This window comes from Mastomys coucha, unplaced genomic scaffold (assembly GCF_008632895.1).
Source record: "Mastomys coucha isolate ucsf_1 unplaced genomic scaffold, UCSF_Mcou_1 pScaffold5, whole genome shotgun sequence".
Classification (NCBI taxonomy): Eukaryota; Metazoa; Chordata; class Mammalia; order Rodentia; family Muridae; genus Mastomys; species Mastomys coucha.
This window is the reverse complement of record NW_022196911.1, coordinates 29,913,025-29,936,042: the sequence shown is the minus strand read 5'-3', so window position 1 is coordinate 29,936,042 and position 23,018 is coordinate 29,913,025. Positions and strand designations below refer to the sequence as shown.

The 23,018-nt window shown below is 42.0% G+C and overlaps 1 protein-coding gene and 1 long non-coding RNA gene across 2 annotated transcripts in view; both read left to right on the top strand.

Annotated features, from left to right (window-relative positions):
* The window catches only part of Dock2 (dedicator of cytokinesis 2), a 416,864-nt gene that overhangs the window by 186,057 nt on the left and 207,789 nt on the right, over nucleotides 1-23,018 (top strand). Inside the window, exon 27 of the mRNA XM_031350584.1 lies at nucleotides 13,846-13,941. Coding sequence (XP_031206444.1) covers nucleotides 13,846-13,941 — 96 coding nt within the window. The remainder of the gene's footprint in view (nucleotides 1-13,845; nucleotides 13,942-23,018) is intronic.
* On the top strand, nucleotides 7,364-9,680 carry LOC116076734. Its single transcript, XR_004113088.1, has 2 exons — nucleotides 7,364-7,445; nucleotides 9,376-9,680. It is a non-coding gene; the product is annotated as an uncharacterized LOC116076734 (long non-coding RNA).

The following is a 23,018-nucleotide window of genomic DNA, read 5'->3' as shown; positions in this document are numbered from 1 at the left end:
GCAGAGGGAAAGAAGGTGGCCTGCCCCAGAGACTGCACTTCGCAGCACCTTCCAGCTCCAGTCTCCAGCATCAAGTCTACTCAGTTATGCTAGGAGGACTTTATCACAGGCCTAGAACCATGCTTAGTACTGTGACTATAGTGAATTTTGCTCTGAGTACTTAAGAATAGCGTTCACTGTCTGATCTACCCAACTCATGGGATCCCCCATTGTCTCTTTGAAAATGTGGCGTAGGCTTTCCTTTGCTAAAACTACTCCTCTAAGGGAGTCCTATATCAGGTCTATGAACTTTAAAAGGGGAAGGCTAATCTGACCCCACGTTTCCTCTGTATGTTTACACTTCTTGGCATAATTCCACATTTTAAGCAGACATTCTATAATGTACCTCTGAGGTTTGATTGATCTTTCTGTCCTCAATTAGTCTACTTCCTAGAAAGACATGCTGACAACTAATTTTATTTTTGATGCTCAGCAGAACCAAATGAGAAAGGTAAATCTGCTGCCACTGCATTAACCACTATATAAAAAGCAGGTACCAACCTTGAGCACTGCAGAGACCTCAATGGGTTGGTGCATCGGTTGATGCAAGCATTTCTCATCAAGATCCTATGCCAGTGTATGCATGCTAGGACTGACCTGTTCAAGCATGCTTAATGCACTAAACTAAACCCTGAGGCTGGGCTCACAGGCTCACATTTCCTCTTCATCGCCTAAACAGTTTATGGACCCTGTGTGCACACTACCATTTGTGGTGTGCACATCACATGTGGCTCACCTTTACCATGTCCCTTTTCCCAACAGACAACAAACCTAGGAGCATAAAGACTGCATATGTCTTGTTCATTGTCACATCTTTACACAACACTAGACAATATAGACTAGACAGTAAATATTTGGTTTGTATCAAGTTAAATTCTAGCTGAAAGATTACGGACATGTGGGGTGCATGGATATGCATTTGAATCCCTTGTTACCACAGAGCTGCTGTGGGATCTTGATGAAAACTCAGGGACTATCTGCATTTCTCAATAGTCACTGTGGAGCTACTGACCTTGGCACTTAATGTGTTTCCTTTTACCTTCACTCTCACCCAAGTGAAATTCCTCCAAAACCTGTCTGAAGCTTCCTCAGGGAAGAGACCCCAGTTGGCTATCCAAAACTAAGTTGTCAGACCTGAGGTTACATACATACAAGTAACGTTATACATACTGAACAGATTTTATTTACATATTTAAGAACACATATACACATATATATACATATGTACATATATATGTATATATGTGGCAACAATTAAAGAAAAAAAGCTGTGAGTTTGAGTAAGAGCAAGAGAGTTTCGTGGGAAGTGTTGGAGGGGGGAAAGTGGGGTAAGTGACGTATTTATAGTTTCAAAAAACTTCTATAAAACAAATCAACACATTTGACTAATTAGATGACAATGTCTATACAACAGTCAACAATAGTCTTGGTTGAGGTTTTGACATCTGGAAATGTTTGGCGTTAGGGCTTGCCAGTAGCTTTTCAGACATGTGGGTTTTATTTCTAGATTTATGTCCAATAGACTCTGATTGGAGGGAGTTGACTGAAACCCATCTGCCAAAGGACATAATGGGATGTTGTTTGTCTTCAAATGTTTCCATCTAAAAGTTGAATTTGATGACTTCAGGTGAGTGAGAATAAGCACTCAATGTTCTGGGATAGTCCTCAAATGTTGAGTTTAACTCAATCTTTCACTTATTTATTCATACATGCTTTATATTATACTCTATGATAGAGCCATGTGTTAAAATATTAATTTGCTATGCATGAGTCATGCATGAGCTAAATATATCAAGAAATTTATATACAAAAACATAACAAAGAGGCTTTAACACAATCCTATAGTTAAGTATTACTAATGAACAAAACGGAGGCTTAAGTAGTTAAATAGTCTCCAGCTACAGGGATATTTTGTGGTAGAGTCAGCATTTAATCTGTCTAGATCTAAATCTTCTCTCCTACATCTCATCAGGAACAAATAAAGACAGAGCAGTCCCTTATCTATCCAGTGTGTTCATAAAAATACTTCTGGCATATTAACGGGAAAAGCAGAATACAAATGTCTATGTGCTGCACAGAGAGTCTGCATGCATAAGTACCTGAGCGCATCACGGAAGAATGAGAAGCTGTGAATCCAGAACTCTCATATGTATGGCTCCATTTTCGGTTCTGGTAATGCTTGTACCAGTAAATGATAGATGCTTTTAAAAAGAATACTCTGCATAATTCAGAGGTGTAATCTGAATAGATAAAGAGATGGCTGACTTTGCTTGATATTACAGTTTATACCACACATTTCCCCTCCAGGGGACAGGAGATGTAGGAATGCTGGCAAGGCTGATACTGTTTATGTCTCTGAAGACAAGAGTCAGAAAAACCAATCTCTGCAGAAGTAAAATATTTTTTTTCCTGTGGATAGAGCCAGTTCTTAGGGGAAAAGAGGGTGCCTTCATAACTGGGAACAAGAATTGCATGAATCCAGTAAAGGTCAGAGAGGAATAATTATAATATTCCCAAATAACACCCCAATTCCAATTATTTATGTACTTGGAATCTGCCCTGGAAGACAAGGTCCAATGCCATATCCTCATACTTACATATTTGATGTAGATAATGAAGTGGTGCATTCAAGAAAAAAGGTTCCTAACATCTTTAATCTTAACAGACATCTTTTGCATCAAACTCTGAATTGCTAAGATATCAAGTAGACTTGAACAATTCTCTTTTATTTATCCATTCATTCTTCCATCAGCCTGTCACTATCCAACCATCACTGACAAATGATGGTCATATATTTATTTATTTATCTATCTGATAATTGCTAATAAATACCAGGGAGTGAGGCTGAAGCAGCTTTTGGGAGCTCTCCAGATCAATTCTGATAAGCAGATGGGGTGGGTGTTTATGTCTCACACACCCATGCTGTGTCTAATACTGATTCAGACACACAGAAAAGCCACACCTTGCTTTGAGGGGCCACACTATACCAGCAATGTGGTTGGCTAAAGTGGCAGAAGTTGGAGCATGTTTCTTGAGGTCTTAAGTTGTAACAGGACAGATGCTGTCCAGACCATCTCACTTTAATGGGGATGGGGAGGAACATCTGTAAGGTACCATGGTAGCTTTGAAAGGATCCAAAATCACCCCAGACCTTAGACCATGGAAGGCAGATGACTACTTCCAAATATTACACACTCTTCTGCAAGAAACCCTTAATGTTCTTCTAGGGGTGAACACGCAGGTTTGGTTCAAAAAGAAATTGATTATAGTCATTAACTAGGATTGTCTGCCACTGATTGAGCATTCAGAAGAAAGACTTTCCTGCCCCCTGAGCTGCTCAGGGAAGGATTCAAGCCACGTACTACATGGAAGGGCGTTTTCTTGTGCATTCTGCCACACCCTCTGCTTGATTAGTCTTAGGCTTAAATATTTTGGTTTTCATGTTTGTTGGTTTTGAGGGTGTTGTTTGTATGCTTATTGGGTGTTTTGTTTGCTTGTTTTGTATTTGTTTTTCAAAGACCGAGAGACAGGACATAAATTTGGGTGAGTAGGGAGGTGGGGGGAATATAGGATGAGTTTGGGTAGGATCAAACATGATCAAAATATATTCTGTGAAAAAATTATTCCTATTAAAAATCCAAAAACTGGGCCTGGTGAGATGGCTCAGCAGGTAGGAGCACTGACTGCTCTTCCAAAGGTCCTGAGTTCAAATCCCAGCAACCACATGGTGGTTCACAACCATCCCTAATGAGATCTGACACTCTCTTCTGGTGTGTCAAAAAGACAGCTACAGTGTACTTTCATATAATAACAAATAAATATTTTTTAAAAAATCTAAAAACTGTTTTTTTTTTAAAAGTGACACTGAAGACATAGTTAGAAATGAAGAAGATAACTTCTTTTTTACATAAAAAGGCCCCAGAATATAATTAGAATTTTTTTCAATACATCGGGAAAAATAAAACCACATATAGCTTTTTCTAATTTACCATAGGTGTATAAATTGGTTGTACAGCAAAGAAACAATAAAGGAAGTGGTGGATAGCTACCTAAATGTTGCAGAAGGAGCTGGATAAGGATGGTACTATTAATAACAAGATAAGACTTGATCTATGATTTTAAAAATCCAAAATATGGAGGGGGAGAAAAACAACCAATATTAAAATGAAAAAAAAATCTCTATGGGGTCAGGAGAAATAGAGATGCCTTTTGTTCACAAGGCTTGGGTTTTTTGTTTTTTGGTTTTTTGTTTTTTTTTTTCAGCACCACGGACAGGATCACAGCAGCACAGGGTGTTCTTTATAGCCATGGCTTTCTGGGGAAGGCTTTAATTACATCTATTCTAAACAGAAAGAACAATGGTGATGTGTTTGTGTAAGGGCAGAGGAAACACATCCGTTCTTCAGCTTTATTGGCCTTTTCTGGCCATTTCTCACGCACTTGAGATTGACATCCTTCTTCAGTCTTTTCCTGGCAAAAGAAAAATAGTTCAGGGCACAGATTCTAAAGCCCCTGTGCTGGCAATTTCTCTACAGTCGCTGGCATAATCGATCCCTAACTGGACTAGTTAATGGGAGCACTGGGTTCTGCCTGGATATAAAGATGTTCCCTGACTCCAGGCTTGGAGTCTTTTCTGCCTAACTTGGAAGGGATGTGTAGGAAGAGCCTGTTGTAAAATGTGAGAGCCATAGGGTTTTAATTTGGGGAGTTCCTGCTGTGGAAACTCTTACCGGCCATTGCTGAATGAGTTGCTGATACCTATGTTCTGTCCCTGGAGGATGTAGGGATGATTAGGGGTATTTTCACTGTAGGACAGAGAGAAGATGGTGTTGATTTTTTTTTGGCTCCTCTGTTTCTCCCTCAGTCTTTTGTGTGAGGTCAAGAGCAGCTTAAAAAAAGTCTCTACTCAGAAGCTTCCAGATTCTTCACTCTGATTCCATCCCCCTCATTCAGTCGCTCCTCCTTCTCTCAGCCATGAATACTTTCCTCCTAGTAGATCTCCTCATTAAATAAACTCTGTATCTACTTGATAAAAATCCTAGCAATTACTCATGCGCACGCTACCCTTGTTAGGTGTTGAACCTAAAGTAGTGACATAAATCCAATTCATATTATCAAAAGAATTCTCTGAGGATGCTTGCTCAGGAGTGCGAGCAAGGAAGTATGAAGGGGCTAGGGGAGTAGATTATAACCTGTTCCTCAAAGGAGTGTGATGGGGCATGCAGGGGGTGGGGGTGGATTACAACCTGCTCCTCAGAGGTGCTTGGTTTTTTAGCATGCTTTCTAAGTTAAGTGCTACATTGTAACAGGAGAGTTAGCTTTGGGCCAAGACTGAGATACTTTTCTATGGAACTTCAGGTAACAGAGTTACAGTTTGAAATTTGGGGTGATATTGTTCATGTCCACAAGCACCCACACAGGTTCTAGGGTATGACTAAAACTGTAAAGGAGACAAAAGATGATGATAGAAGGGCAAAAAGAGAAGCTTAGTGGAAATGAAATTCAGTAGTGAGTGAAGGGAAGAAGGAAGATGCATCTTCCACAGCTTTCTGGATGAGGCATTGCAAAGGTCTTCAGCATCGTGAAGTCCTTTTGTTATCCTGTTCCCATGAATGCATGCATTTGCAAATATATCACCTACCAAACAAGCAGCACAAATTAAAGATTAACTAATTTGTTTACTCATTAATAAAAATCAATGCAGCATAAGCACCATTGTGAGTTTCCTGACCAGCAACATTAAACCGGTTTCCTTGTTCTTTGTGTTCTCTTTCCAACGAGTCTTGACATTTTCAGTAGCCCATGCAAGAATATTGATGAGGGATGAGTATGCAATTTCTGTTAAGTTTCTGGACCTATTACAAGTAACCTACAGAGTCCCATTTTTTATGGTAGAAAGCTCAGAGGAGCCCATGGCTGCAGGGCCATTTGCTCTTTTGATTCAGTTTGCATTTAAGCTTTGAGAGTTTATATTTCAGAACAGTTTAGATAAAGAAGCTCAGAGTATTTGGACATAAATGGTGAGTCAGCACCAAAATTTGAAACAAATAACTGACACTAATAATTAAAACTAACAATTGTTTAAGTAACTATTTAAAGATTAACAGTACATTAGCTAAGACTCAATTATGACTCAGTTCTTATGTGACTATATTGATTATCTTTGCACTGAAGGGAATTTTCTTTTCAGTAGCCTTGATACATGTGAGATGGGCTTTCAAAAGTTAGCATGTCTAAACCAGTTGCTTTGCCCAAGGAACTCCAAAAAGCAAGAAGCAGAACCTCAGATATGATGAACTCAGGCTGACAAACCTGTTTTCAGGATAGAGCAGATTGGAGTTGCAAGTCCCATGGTCATGATCATACTTGTTCCTTATTCTGTGTAAGCCACTAATTTTGTAACAAGATGATGGCAATGACAATTCTCCTCCTCCTCATCCTCTTCTTCCTCCTTCTCCTTCTCCTCCTTTTATACATGTTCTCACTATACACCCCTGTCTATCCTGGAACTGACTGTGTAGACCAGGATGGCTTTAAATCCACAGAGATCTGCCTGCCTTTTCCCCTGAGTGCTGGGATGAAAGGCATGTGCTACCATACCCAGCAGCAATAAGTTTCTAAGTTTGCGAACATATACTTTCCTTGTTCATTTGGCTATTATAAACTGTGAAATGTTGTTATAGTTAACTAGCACCAGAAGCAAAAGATCCTTGCAACCAGAAAGACACGGATTCTATCACCCACAGCTCTGTGCCTAGACCAGGAATATACATTTCTCTCTTTCTTCACTTGTACCATGGAAGCCAGTGCAGCAGACATGTGAACTTATTCTCAGTATTCAGAGAGATTGTGCACATGAAGTACTGGTGTATAGCAAATGCTCAGTATAAACTGAATGATGATAACTAGAGGGGTTCCTATTTTATACTTTAAAATATAATAGCACTTAGGTCCAGCATGTCTGTCAGAATGCACTGAGATAAGTATGGAGCCCACAGCCCATTGCCTGGAATGCAGTCAGAATTTAATACGTGTTAGTTGCAGTCTTTACTCAGATCCTTCTATTTAGTCCTCCATAAGTGACTATTATTTTGAAGAACAGGATATAAATTAAAGCATGTCAGGCATGGAGATGTGCATACGTATAGCTGTGGTTTCCTTCAGTATTCAATCATCAGCATTAAGATGTTGGAATTACACATTTAGGAAGGCTTGGTATTTTATTTTATTTTATTTTATTTTTCTTCTCTAGGCTGCAGGTAGGAGATTCCAGTGAGCTTTTAACAAATGCTCTAAAAAAAAAAACCACCACCAACAACAACAAAAAAAAACAATGCACAGGATCTGCATAAAACCAGTGCTTTGCTCTGAGCACAGTGCGATTTTCATGGTTGCTGAAAGTGATGGTAATGTCGTGTTCTCCCCACCCTGGTTGATTTAAGCAGTTTTTGTTTTAATCTGTCAGGAATGGAAGTTAAAAGCAATTTGTAAATGGAATAAAACATTTCAGAGTTCTGCCATTTAGAAAAAAAAAAAAGTAACTCATGTTACTTCGTTCCACTTTGTTCCTCTGTCAGATGAGTGATGTTAACAATAGCCACCAGTATGTGGGACCAGGGTTACTTCTTTAGCCTCAGCCAAGGGTGGGAGATCTCAGAGCAGGAATGGCCAGGAAGGGCTCTCCCATTACGTCTCCACCCTGAAAGGAAGTCTGAGGGCTGCCACAGAGCATTGCAGTCTCTGAGATGGGGCCACTCTGTCTCTTGTGAGTTCATTTGTCTACCAGTACAGGCTGTCCTTTGTCACCCTATCACTGAGAAAGAATTCTCTTTCTTCTAGTTGTCAATGATTATGAAACTTCTCAATGAACCATAGCACATACACTTTTCTCTTTAATATCATATATTTCCCTCTTTCTCCTCAGATATCAGTGTTAACAATTTCATGAACTTTCCCAGAATTTTTGGTTAAACGTGAGATTTTTTTAAAATATATAAAGCAGTACTTTGCAGTCTTTGACAGAGTTTCTTTCCAAGTCAAGCTGTCTCTACTTTCTATTCCATTGTGTGGGTTAGACACCACGCACCAAACAGGATTTCTGACTTGGGAACTCTTATGCAACTTGATACCTAAGGAGATGGTACACAAAGAGCTTTGTACACAAATGCGTATCTTAAGATGTGCTTTGGATAGATTTGAAGAGTGACTTTGCTTCTCCCAAGGCTCTTTCCCCTCACAGGTGCATTTCTAGAGAGGGAGATAGTGATCAGCTTCCAGCCTGGACTAGAATCAAGCAGGCCTGGACTGGAGTGGGCAAACTTGGACTGGCATCAGGCGAGCCTGCACTAGAATTGGGCAGGCTGAGACTGGGACTTGGATTAACATTTCTCTTATGTGTAGCTAAATCCAGAGCCTAACTTTTATCACCTGAACATCTGGAATACAGAAGCATTTCTTTCATTTCGTAGGTGCCTGCAGGATTTCCCAGCTCACAGGAAACTGAGTACCCACATCCTAGAGAGCAAGAAGTCTTGCATTTAGGGGTGGTAGGTTTAGTTGACATCTGCAAAGTACTTAGAAGAATTTGCAATGAAGTAAAACCTCAGAGAGCCTTATCTGTCAAGGTTAGAACTAGTCAGAATTCCTCAGCACAGTTCTGGCAGTGTGCTGGCATTGTATCTAACATAGAGACGAAGAAACAAGAGGCCCAGAGAAGCCATTTAGGTCAGATCATTTAGGTCAGAGACAGCCAAGGAGAGAGCATGCCTAGTGGCATCTCTGTAGTGTCTGCAGTGAGATGTGCTTTTTGCACAGCACTGCTCAAAGTATTGAAGACAGTTATAATAGAGTCTTGGAGGGCTGAAAATAGCTTCACAATCTGAATCATTCAAAGAGCTCAAACCAGCCAGAACAGATCTTGGACCAGATCATCATTGATCTAGCTACTGATCCCAGTGGTGGACACCTAGGACCAAAGCAGAAACTTATCTTAAGTAAAGTAAGACATTTAACAAGTTGCCAGATCTATAAGTATAGGCCTTGCTACATAGTGAGACCTTAAACCTTGTTAGCTGACAACAACATCAAAATTAGAACCCATATCTTTTTTTCTTCCACTTTGACCACATCCCTTACTGTTGATTCTAGATTTCCCTTCCCAGAAAAAGCTAATTCAGTCACAATCCTTAAGAAGGTATTGCCCAAATGTTATCCAGAAAAAGGGCAGTCACTTTGTGTTGTGTCAGAGGCAGAAATGACAGGATGTGACAATATTGCCTGCTTTGGCCCTTGGAGCCACTGCACTGAGGCCCCTTTACCCCCTGTCTGCTTCTGCAGCTTCTTGTGTTCCGAAGTCAGGTGTTGCTCCAGCAAACTAATCTAAGATAGGATCTAATTCAAATGGAAGGAAGAAAGATAGACTACTGAATCAAACCTCAAATTCATGAAAAACCATATCTCTAGTGGCCAACGGGAGCAAGGGTGTGAGTCTGTGCTGGATGATATTACCATCTCTTCAAAGTTAAGTATTTTCTTTCCAGGTAAGTGTTTGTGATTCTTCAAGATAAGAATGAAATTGGAAAGGCCTCTTATATAAGAACACAGCCAAGGAAAATGCTGTCAGCCATATATTACAACTGTGTTCCTGGGCAAAAGAGTCATTCATTCTTTCTCTTCTTCTCCCTCTCTCTCTCCCTTCCCCCTCCTTCACTCTCTTCCTCTCGTCCATCTCCCCCATCAACATTTAGATTTAATGACACACACCCCCTATATCTCCATCCATCTATCTATCTATCTATCTATCTATCTATCTATCTATCTATCTATCTATCATCTATCTATCTGTATGTGTATGTATATATCTTTGTCCTTAATCTTGTCTCTAACCCGAGCTTTTGGAGGTGGGGTAGGGGAAGACAGACAATCCCAGAAGCACTTTGGCCTGAATGGAAGACCTTTAGATTCAGTGAGAGACTGTCTCAAATATCAAAGTAGAAAAATAATGAAGTAGGAAGTGATTGAGGAAACTTCTGGCCATTGTAAGGCATAAGCACATATGCGCATGCATACACCAATACATACGTATGTACACACACATATATATGTCTATCTGTATGTGAATAAACACATACATCATATATACACGAAGAAATGAGAATTTATCATGGTTTATAGCTCAAATGAACTGATATTTAGGTGTTCAAAAACATTTAAATATCAAATATTGATCAAACCATAATCATACTCTCATGGTCCAAAATAGAAATGGGAGGAGACATGGGCTTGATGAGGAAGAGTGAAGCAGTCAACTTTCAAGCGAGACACTGAGCACGGACGGAATGCCACTGTCAGGTTTAGGAGAACCTCTGGACCAATGACTAACTGTGGCGCCTATCAGTGTACCAAGCACCTGCTGACCTCCAGGCTCTCTTAGTATCCCAAGCACCTGCTTCAGAGTCCATGTTAGCATAGACTTCTCAGAGCTTCCCACCTTGCTCCCTACCATGAGCTTCTCCAGCTCACTGGCTTCCCTTCCCCCAGCTTCTCATTACCTGCCATTTTGGCCATATGCTGTCTTGGTCCAGACTGCTTCATCCTCTCCTCTCAGCCCCGCTCACTTTGTGTTCTTTTCACTCTCTCCCATCCCCAGTCATGGTCCAGTCGAGTCTGCTGGCCACATCCAGTTCACTTCCATTTCTTCCTGCTCTGGCTGTGCTCTCCCTCACACTTAAAATAAAAAACCATCCCCTCGACAAGACATTGGAGCAGTCATGTCCTTGGTTTATGTAGCCACCAAGTGGGTGGAAAAAAACCGTTTTGAAATGGAACAGTGTAAACCTGTCATACATTGCATGCTCATAAATACCAGAGTTACAATTCTAGCAACTGGAAGATTAAAGATTCTGTGATGAAGGAGAGACCCAAGATTTTGTTGTTTTGTTTTAAATGAACTTTTTAGAAATTCTAAAAACTATATACATTTATAATTTTCATAAAAATTGACAACATTCCATATAGCTACCTACTGTAATTGTTCAACATCCCTGTGTCAAGATAGAATTCTCAATGTGTTAAAAAAAATCAGGTTATCCAATTACAACCTGACATGTGTCAAGGTTTTACTTCACTGATGAAATGGGAAACAAGGCAAATAACAAATGAACTGCCTAAAATTATATAAACCTTGTTGCCTGGAGAGATGGCTCAGTGGTTAAGAGCACTTCTTGCTTCTTGCTTTAAGTTCAGCTCCTAGCATTCATACTGGGTAGGGTGACTCATGACAACCTATTACTACAGCTCCAGGGGCTCTGGCACCCTCTTCCACCTTCTAGGGTGCCAGCATACACATCCACAGAGACACACATAAATAAAAATAAAATACATCTTTGGGAAAAATATATAAGCCTTGATCTTTTAGGGGAGAAGAGACAGAAAATTGCCATTAGGTCTCAGCCAGGTGGTATTAGCACAGACTAATAAAGCCAGAGCCTTTTCCAAAGCAATGAACCTACCAAATGCTTTCTTTCACACGGCGACCTCTCAACCTTGCAGAATTCTCTAGCTCTGCAGAGATACAAACTTTTGGTGTCTAATCAGCTGTGGACAGTCTGTCAGAACTACATTTCCCAAGAGAGGCCCCTCAGTTGATTTTATCAGAAATGTTCTATTAAAATGTCATGTAATCCTTATTTTGCTTTCTTATCAAGTTTCAGGGTGTTTTTTTTTTCTTACACATTTGTCATAAATATGACGCAACTTAGAACCGAAGGAAAACAAAGCGGTCTTACAAAATACAGACGAGGTACTGTTCCCTTCCTGCCTGCTATGACCTGAGAGGACTTCCTCTCTTAAAGGGAGCATTTACATAAGTGAAAGAGCAGCTTCGTAAACATTCTCACCACAAGAGGATTTCCCAATTTTCAACAGACAGACAGACAGAACAAAAGGGCACACCACTCGGACAGCTGGATTCAGACTGTGACTCAGTGCCAGGTCTGGGTTCTCTTACTAAAGTCATAAGACAGACCAGGTATTGTGGGATACTGTTCCATACTTCAAAACACTGAGAGCTTAGGGTGAATCAAGAAGATGGGTTGGGCCCATCCCAACCTACCACCTCCAGCTCTCTCTTCCTCTTCTCACTGGTCTTATGGAGGGAAAGAACAATTAGAGTCCCTTCCAGATATCATAGTCTATGATTATTAAAAGGAAAAAATATCACTGCAATTTGCAATGTGTTTAGGTTGGGTGGATTAATTTCTTTGCCTGGGCCATAATGGGAAGACTGATTTTGTCATTTCAATTACAAGCCACCGTTTAGTTTGAGCCTGGAAGACACTTCTGTTGGGTTAGCCTCCACTTGCCTGGCACGGAGCAATTAAGAGCGGCTGATTTGTGGCTGCACTTTTACAGCTTAGCACAGGTTTATCATCTTGAAAGTTTTCCATTTGCATATACGCTATACATTCTTTGGGTGACATTTCCGTATCAGCCAGGGTTTATATTATGCATTGCTTCAGACTTCACTTTCTGGTACGTGCAGGGAATTGGCAAGCTTGGCTGATGCAAACCAGGGGAATGTTGAGGTGCAGGAGCCACTCAGCTCCTGATGTAGGTGGACATTTTGGGACTCTGGGGCCAGGAGGGCTCTTTACCTTGGGCCCTAATTGATGCCTCAAATCAGTAACTCAAGTTTTGATGTTGGCCACATTCATACACACAGACGATACAACACAGAGAAGAAAATGATTTGCTCAAGGTCCCCCAGCTCAGATTAGGAGAGGTGGGGCCCAAAGTCACGTCCACCTGATCTCATGACACTCCCCTAGACAGTCTCCACAGTGTGGACTTTCAGAGAAAATGGGATGGAGTGTCACAGTTTTACGCTTTAAACACCAAACTTCCTGAGCAATCTAATTGATGTTCTTTGGACTAAAAAGGAATGGATGTTTAAAAGAATCCAGGGTCAGGAGGTCTAGAGGAAAGGGGTACTTTTAATATCTATTTTGGTAAGGCAAGGAATGTAGTCCTGGGGAATAGTACGCTGAGTGGAGGCCATTATATAAATTTGATGCAACTGTAAAGGGAATGAAGAAGATAAAAGAGTAATGAATAGCGTAGCATTGAAGATATTCTAAGAGAGGAAAGATCAGAAGTCACGGAAGGAACTAGAAGTTGCCCAATTGAAAACAGAGACTATATTCATCTTGACAGATGGGCAAGACTAATGAAGCCTCAGCAGTAACTGGAGATCTGCGACCCTGTCCTTGTTGCTCCTGAGAGTGTGAAAAAGAGGCAGACTTGAGAGACAGACTGCCAGATTCAATTCCTCCCCCTGATTTCCTTGCTGGGTAACCCCTAGATAAGTTACTTCACTTTTCTGAGATTCTATCTGGTCATTTGAATAGTGGCAATCATAATGTTGTTTATCTTGGAGAGAAAATGGGTGAAGTGCTTGGCTGAGTACCAGGTGTTTAGTAAGTACTGTAACCATTTAGTGCCATAACCAGGAATGGCATATTTATGTGATGCAAGCTATGGGAGGCAACGAGTCAGGGAACAGAATTGTAGAAATAACAAAGTCAGGAGAGAGCTTCCCTGCCCCTCCTACCCATGAGCCTTGGGAGGACATAGGGTTGAAGAGTGGAAGACACGTGTCCAGAGAAAGACGGATGTCTGTCTGGCCTTGATGGAACCAGACAATTTGTGGGGCACATGATCTACATCTGGTAACTACTGTTGGTGTTTTTGGAAGAGTGATCTGGTCCAGTGTCAGAATTATAAATGTTGTCTTTCAATGCATTGTAGGCCTTCACTTATGACCACATCCAGGAGATTATGGTCCAGTTGCTGCGCACAGTGAACCGGACAGTCATCACAATGGGCCGAGATCATGCTTTGATTGTGAGTAAACCCTTCTTCCTGTCAAACAACCTTAAACTCTTCAAAGTTTCAGAGTGGGTTTTTCTGGATGCCTTTCTTGAATGCCATCACTGATCATTGCTTCATAGGTAGCATGAAGGATTGTAGTTTTCTCCCTTCTGAGTTAAGAAGACATGAACACTAGCTCAAGTTGTCAAAATAAAGTACAACTTACAGTATATCAAAGTAGAGATACAGCAGTGGGAGTGGTGTGTCGGTAGTAAACAGAGAGGAGGAGGGTTTTTATAAGAGAATAAGGTAGAACGGTCCAGATCCTTGTCTACCTTTTTGCTTGGCCTTATTTAAGTGTTGCTTAGGTTTAGGGCTCTAAGGGTTTGATTTTCTAAGTGGCTTGATTATGTGAACCCTGTGTTAGGTCTTAGGCAGTCCACCAGGCAGTCCATATATCCAGACACAAGGATTATACAAGGATTTCTGGTAGTTAGGAACCACTTCTTATCTCCCAAAAGGAATCATTCCCCTCACCTCTGGCAGAAGGGACATGGCTCCACCAGCATCCTCCCTTGGTTCCAAATCAAAGCCCATGCTGGCCTCAGGAGCCCTAAGTCTCCACCCACAAGTACTTGCTTTACATTTCAACCCCTTGCCCTACCATCCTGGCACTGCTCACTTCCCCAGGCTTCCCTCCCCCGATACTCTTTATAATGCCAAGGATCCCCTCCCCCCACATCTATCCTCCCTCCTCTTGCAGATAGCCCTAGCCAGGTCTGGTTGGCTTGGCTTCTTTCTCTTTGTTTTGAACTCTTCTAGATGCCTCTGGATATTTTCTTTCTCTTACCTACAACAAAAACCTTCCCCTTAACTGAATCATGGAGTGGTCATGTCAGTGTTTTCTTTACTGCATTCTGGTATACCCAGGTCAGTGCTAATTTGAGGGTCATTTTTTTTCTGCATAAACACTCTATTCTGAAGCAGGGAAGATTGCTGTCCCATGTGTGAATGTCTCCTCTCCCAAACCAATAAAACAAACAAACAAACAAATCACCAATAGTGTGATCTCTCCCCATCTTGCCTAAATAAGGGCCTATCTTTTTAGTTCCTGGCCAGGATCATACCCAGCCAAGCTGCTCTCCTGCTCAAACTTGCTGACAATTTCTCATCTCAGGCAGGAGAAAATTCAAAGCGCTGTCAGCTCTGGGGAACCCCTACCCCCTGGTCATTCCTTTATGTGTTCCTCCCATACATAAACAGAGTTCTACTTGGTGTTAGCATCAGGACATCCAAAGCCTGTGGTGATGCATGGGCAGGTCCACAGACCTGTTGCCAGGGCAACAGACACCATATTCCCAGAATCCATTGGGCTCACCTCCCATCTTTACCTGTGGCTGCTACATCACAACCCATATATATACGGGGGGAACATTCCTCCATCTTTCTCTCTCTCCCCCTCCTCTCTTTCCATGCCACTACCTCCTCTCTCCCTCTCAATTAAATCTCTTCCATGTGGAACTGTTTGGGCCTAGTGTGTGGTATGTTCTGACACGACCCACCATTCTAGCATATCACTTGGTGTCTGCAAGGCTAGTTCTTCCACTGTAATCAGATTGGTCTAGGAATCACCTAACCAGAGAGGCTTCCTGGTCCTATGCCAGTCTGTAGCACTGGGGTCCATCCCTCTGTCTGCTTCAAAAGCTGTAATATGGTTCTTTATCTTTCTCAGCTGATCTCCTCAGGGCTTTATTTGGTTATTGTCTTGTTCTCATTGTGAGGATGGGAGTCCAGAGAAGTGATTTAAAAAAAAAAATCCCCGCTGTGTTTTTGAGTCCCTAACAGCATCCAACATAATAGATGTTCAATAAATATTAAATAAATAAATGACTGGATGGATGGATGGAAGAATGAATGAATGAATGAATGAATGAAGCTAAGATGCTGATGTGTAAAGACCAGTGCTACTCAGCTCAGATTGACTGCCGTCATGTTTGATAGGATCATAATAGTTAACAGAATCCTCACTTCCATGAGATAGGACAAAAATCATCCTGTACATTTTGTGATGGCTAACTACTCTTGGGCACGGGGTCTGCTTTGGAGTGTGGTTGATACACTCAGTGACTTTCTACTGGGGAAAACTTATTTTGCCTTTCCAAGCAGATGGTCAATTACAAATACTTTCCCAGATTAGGGTGGAATTTGGTGTCTACTTCTCCCTTTCAGTACTGGGATTTGGTTGGCCTGGAACTCTGTGACCACAGTCTCCATGAGTTCATATGACTATCTGTCCTGTCTCATTTAGAGGACACTGATTTCTTGCACCACCACCTCTGTCTTCTACAGTCTTTCTACCTCCTCTTCCACACAGATGTTCAGATCCCTGAACCTTGAAGGTAGGGGTTTGATCATGTCATCTCATGGGGGATGAGAGCTCCAGTCTCAGCTCCTCGCTGCTCATTACCCAGTTTTAGCCAACACAAAACAAATTACAAATTCTATATAAGTTTGTCGGGGGAGGTGGAGGGGAATGTCTTTGTTCCATTTTGTTTTAGGATTTTTATTTGTCTGTCTGTCTTGATCTTTCCTTTTTATGAGAGAGAGAGAGGGAAGGAGAGAGAGAGAAAAGAGAGAGAGAGAGAGAGAGAGAGAGAGAGAACATGAAATTGGAAGGTACTGAGAATATGGGAAGGATTGGAAGAGGGAAAAGCATGGCCAAAATATATTAGATGAAAAGTTTTAATTAAGATATGCTGTATACTAAATTTCCAACATTTAAGTACTGACAGATTGCACAATCCTCCGACAACCTGACTCAGCTTTCCAAAAGCACACTGGTATCTCCACTTTACTGTGGTGTAGCAAGAACTGTGGTTGAGGTTATCTAATGACATCCTACCTCATGGATACAGAGCTCCAGTTATCACATATGTTCTAATGGTGGCTGGGATCCCTAAAAGGAGCCTGAGTGCCACAGTCCTCCATGAATTTAGCTCTGTCTACTCCTGTCTACACCAGTTTATTTACTCTCTAAGCCTGTTTACTTATCATGTGTTATATGCATCTAAAGAAGCAAGACTGGGCTGGAAATGAGCCTGGTATGTGTAAGGTCCAGGATTACATCCTCCCTCATGCAAAGATAGATAGATGACAGATAGATAGATAATAGATAGATAGATAGATAGATAGATAGATAGATAGATGATAGGTGGATAGATACATGATAAAAAGATGATAGATATGTGATGGGAAGATAGATGGTGGATAGATAAACAGATAAATAGATAGATAGATAGACAGACAGACAGACAGATGAACATTTGATGGCACCCACAGAGTGCTGCAATGCCAGGTTCTTCTACCTCCCTAGGCTGCACAGCCTTGTAAACAGTTTGTCATTTTTCTCACTTACCATCCTTCCAGAGCTGAAGTACCACCATTTCTTACTGAGTTAGAAACATCCTATATGTGGCTCCCGGAGCGCACCTTAGATAAGCATTTTATGACCTTCCTAATCTTTATTCCTTTTCTTTGGAATGAATCTGAAGGTGATCATCAATCCATTTGGCTCATTCTGTATATAGCAGGCTCTTAACTCCCTGACTTTCTTTGAGAGCAAGCAGTTCTTTAGAACAGGGTATGAACTGTGGAAAGCACTAAGTGAGTGGTGTCTATTGTTATTTTCCTTCCTATCTGGTCCAATGAGTCTCTGTCCATCTGCATTATCAACTCCAGCAAGTGATGGAAGACTGTTATCATTCACTCCTGCCTCTTTTATGGGTCTGTTCTTGGATGCTCTACCCTTTTGACTGGACTTTCCAATACATGTTCCTCTTGCTGTCTGGTATTCTTTGCCAGGACATGTCCCCACTATCCATTGCTTAGTTCCCCCACTGCCTATAAAATGGCTTTATAAACACATTTAGATCAGTCTTACCTTCTAGTGTCTGCTGTGGCCTCAACTAATCTTTCTTTTCAGTCTTTCATCTGACTTTCTGTCTAAGTGTTCAGAAAGGTGTATGTCTGGGTATTGCCTGCACATAAACAGTGCTCTCAATTTGCATCTTCTATTGTCTTGTGTGCCTTCCTGTGGAGCACAGACCTTGCCACCGCCACAGCCCTGTACTGGGCACAGCTGCTGCCACCGGGCCGTGGGAGAACAAATAGGATTGGAGAGGATGACCTGCATCCTGCCAGAGGTCTGGTACTCTGGGCAGCGGACATGGGTGTCTGTCTGCATGCTCTGTTCTGCTAGATGGGCATCTTGATCCCAGTCCAGGCAAGGAGCAGAGAGAGACAGCTGCAGGGGGGTTAGGGGGCGGTCCCTGGGCCTTACAAAGACCAAGGATGCAGGTTCTAGCCCCTGGGAATTGCAGGTGACACTGAACACCCGGTAGGAGCTGAGAATGAATTGGGGGCCTCAGAGCTCAGTCCGCCCTGGGGCGGAAAGGAAAGAGGGGGCAGGGAAAGAAAGCAGGCCACCCGATGGTTCAGGAGTTCTCAGTCTGTCTTGCGGCTGCAAACGCTGGGTCAAGACAGCACGTCTAGTTGAAAGGAGGCAATGCATGGTCAGGTTTTATTATAGAAAGGAGAGAGAAGAGATAGGAAAGTAGAGGCCGGTCATGGCCACATGGAGAGACTGGGGGTTGGGGGAAGGGAGGAAGAGAAAGTAAAGATAAGAAGAGAAAGAGGCAGAGAGGGAAGAGAGATAAGAAAAAGAAAAAGAAGAGAGGGGAGGGGGCAAACTGCCCCTTATATGGTGGGCTGGGCTACTGTCTGTGGGGTGGGGCATACCTGGCTGTGGTCAGTTGACTGGGAGTGGAGTCCAGCCAGAATGCTGGGAGCTTGGGGCATTGTCTACGGATAGATAGCACAGGCTAATGGAGTTGGACACGTGGAGTCAGTCATCTGTGTCTGGGAGCGTGGCTTTTATTGTTCCATCCCTTGTAGAAATTCCTACTGGGTCACCGAAATCAAGCCTCGCTCAACCTAGAACACAGACTGCTTTTCACAGCCCAACACCTTCCTGTGCCTTCTCAGCCTAGTGACCTCCTGCCTAACTTTTAAAGTCATGCCCTTAAGAAACTGCCTTGCCTAGAACATGTAACTACCAAACTAGTTTTCATGAGTTCTAGCACTTTTTGTACAGTTGTATGGCCATCACAGTAACACTGTCTGGGTCATTCCCTTCCCCCACCCTGGGTTATTTTGTGGTTACTCTTCATCTCTTCCTCGTTCCTAAGCAACTTTGTACTCATTTGCCTCTTTGGGGGACTTCATAAGGTAAAATCATACAAGTTTGATTCCTCATGACTGACTTCTTTCTTGAGCATGTTTCACCCATATTTGGGGACATGCCACGCTCTGTTCCCTTTTATTACTGAATAATTGCTCTGTTCCTTTTTATTACTGAATAATAATATATTGTACGAACATGATGTTTTCTTATCCATGTACTAGTTAGTGGGTTTTTGGACTGTCTTCAACTTTAGGCTATTATAGATTATGCTGCTGTGGTATTTGCTTATAAGTTTAGTGTGGACATATTTTAACTCCTCTTGAGTAGAAATTTCATAGTGGAATGGATGAAGCAACAGATTTTATTCCTAGGAAATTGTCCATGTGCTTCAGAGTGGCTGTGCAATGACTCATTCTACAAGCCGTGACTGAAGGCTCTGGTCCCCACATACTTGCATAAACAAGACTGCAGACTCTATCAATCCTAATGGACTCAGAAGAGGTCTACTGAGACCTTTTCATGTCATCTGCCCTTTTGTTGTTATTTTGTTTTTTAGTCTTGTTTATAAGCTAGTTCTTCTGTAGTGCCATGTGTGAGATTGTGTCTCTCTGCCCAGTGGTTAGTACCTCTTCATGCTGTTGCTGTGAGACACATCCATACATGTCTTATCAACACTGTACTCAAGTGCATATACCTACAGAGTACTCACACATTTCCTTGGCATTTTGTGAGAACCTGTGCTATCCTTAGAAGAGGTTCTGAAGTTGTTTCCCTCCTCCATTAGAAGAGCCCTGAGGAAAGGGACTATGTTCCACTTGTCCCTTTATCCTTAGCAGAATGTCTTGTGAAAAGTAGGTATTCAGTACACATTTACTGAGCAAATAATGTAGTTAATGAATAAATGAAACATTCCCTGGAAGGCAGGGGAGGCATACCTGTGCATCTGCCCCCAGGTTGTCTTTTCTTTTTAACTAAGTGTGTTTTCCTCAATAACAACTGGCGACCTGTTAGGGAGGAAGGGGGTGATGTAAGGCTGACTTGTTCCTAATTTCTCTGTCCCTTGGTCTGGTCCCAGAGCCTTGTGGAGGTACTGTTGTAAGCTAACCTTTAGTCTTGGTGATTCCCATTTGTTGATTTAACTACAATGAAGAGAGAATTGAATCGGGAACAATAGGAGATAGAAAGAAAACCCAAAAGGGGTTCTCTTAGAACAGCTCCAATTTCACAAAAGGGGCCTTTCTAGCAATTCCAAGAATAGAAATACTCCCTTCAAAGTAAAGAAAATGATGGTAGAAAGTAATTGCTCTGGGGTCAGGGGTCCCTGTCTTAGTGTCCAAGGCTCCAATTTAATTTTCAAATTGAGATTTAACAAGGAAACATTCCCATTCCAGCCATCATTTTTAATTTTCCAGACATGATTTTTATTGGCTAGTTTCCATTACTTAGGAATATTAAACAATCAATGTTTTTGACACCTGCCATTCACATCTAGCGTTTCTGAAATCCCAAATAAGACTGTGGCTGGGAGGCAGGTGGGATGACAGCATGCCTCTTTCTATGGAGAGACAGCGGCTCCTTTGCCTCAGCACATGGTAATTAGTATTTGCTAGAGATGGCTACTCCCAATTTTCTGTAAATCACCTGTCTGAACAATGGATTGCTAGAGAAGACAAAAGGACAAAGGAAAGTCTATAAAAACCAAAATCCAGGACACAGAAGGCCTGATGCATCTCCACTTCTCTCTGCCAGACTCTAATCAGGCAGTTAACGTTGTTTATTGTAATCCTTGAATTACCAAGGAGCTTGACTTTGATGGTGAGAGGGGGTGGCTTGGTTTGGAAGAGGTGACATTTGATTAAGGGAGACAGGGAGACAGGAGAAGGGCTCCACACTCTCTTTCCAGAGAATTATCAAACTGTAGCAGCATCTTAACATCTTTGAACCTTGATTTTTGTTCTTTCCCTAGCTTCCAAGTCAGGGTCATAAAGCAGACTGGGCTGCCCATGCCTACTCTTGTTGATTGGTGATGTCTACCTGAAATACTGTCATGAGAATGATTGCAGGAACTCTATGTTGACTTAGTGGGATGAACCTAATTGATTAGTGTGAACTGGTTAACAGTGATATATTGAAAATATTTATAAATATTTCACATTGACTGCAGTTACTGGTATTTCCATTCTGGCCTAGTCTAAGTGTTTATACAGCCAATATTCTCTCTTCTTTGCTTCCTTTACAAAGGTTGATTTGCATGAATGGCAAAAAAGAAATAATCTTGAGGAATTTTACCTGGTAACTGCTCCTATGTGAATTGTGTCATGTTCATATCCAGTGTTTGGATCCAATATATAAACTGCACCTTAATTTTCTGTGGCCATAAGACAAAGAAGATGCTGCCACCCATATTGTGGCACCAAGTGTCCCCTTCAGAGATGTGAGTTAGCACATACAATAAGAAAGTTTGACCTCGGCAGTGTGTAAATCCTGTCTTGAGTTCTAAGGCAATGGTAGTTAGCATTCTGTCCAAGGCTAGGCCTTATACTGTGAGTCAGAGGGTGGAAATACTATATCTAAAGTCACACAGCAATGGCACTGAGAAAGGATGCCAACAGCGTCACCAGGGTCTCCTTCCTTGAAGACACTGTCCCACCTGAGATTTGTAGGTCAAGGCAAACTTGCAGGCCTGTTTATCCCAGAGAATGCTGGTCCCTCCCCTTATCTCACCCAGGCTGGGGATAATCACTCCACAGCAAGAATCAACCAGACAACATGCCCACTTCCCAGAGTTCTGGGAAGGAAAGCGATCTGGTAATTCTGTTGAAACTGGGATCTAGCTTTTATTTCGAGTAGTTAAAATAAGCCTCTGGGTGATATATTTTGGGCCTAATTACCCACTTTTCACAGAGGAGTCTGTAGAGTGATTAAATAAAGGTAACTGCAGTTGGCATTCAGAGCAGTTTGTTAAAAAGGAAATCTGGACGTCACCCCCACCCTACTGCCTCACCTAACAGGATTCCCTGAACACCTGTGTTAAGTAAGCTCTGGCTTCCCACTCTAGTCATTCTTGCAGTGCTGAGTGGGGACTGCAGGTTGTCTGCTCAGAGCTGCAAGTCCCTTGGCAACACACTCCTACCTCCAGCCAGTTGTCCATGGAGAGTATGCATGTGACTCTGACATACAGTGTCTGTCCATCATTGAGCACGTATTCATGTGGCAGGCAGACCTCTTCTACTTCACTTGGCTTCCAACAGTGGTTTAGTCAAGAGCCGAGGCTCAGAGGTTGAGTACTTGCCTTATAAGGGCACAGCTTGCTCGTAGTGAAGGAGCTAAAGTCTGAAACCCAGGTGACCATTTTAGAATCCCAGCTCTTAAGCAGTGCTGAATACAATACTTAGCCTTTTAGCATCTAAAGGAACATGTTAGGCATCAGCCACCTTAAAGGTCCCTAATGAGCATCTCGAACTCACAGCTGCCATTCTGCCTCAGCTGGGAACGAATGAGATAACCCATGTGATGGCTTTTCAGAAACCTCCAAAAGGGCTTAGAATTTGAGGGTAGATTTGGATGGCTAAGACATCATTAGAGACAATCTCCTCAGTTCTGGTAATTAAACTAGGGGTGGGAGAAAGAAACATTCGTTTATTTAAACGTTTATTTTGTTTACTGGGACGAGGAGGAGTAGCAGGCCAGCTTGGTGGCAGAGGAGCCAGCTGGGATAAGATTCTTAAGTGCTGGGGAGGCTCCTCCTTCAGCCTCCAGCTGCCCATCCTGGTCCTTGAAGACCTTCCAACTGGAAATATTTCTGAGCCAGAGTGGCACTTTCTCTCTCCCTCCCTTTCTCTCTCTCTCTCTCTCTCTCTCTCTCTCT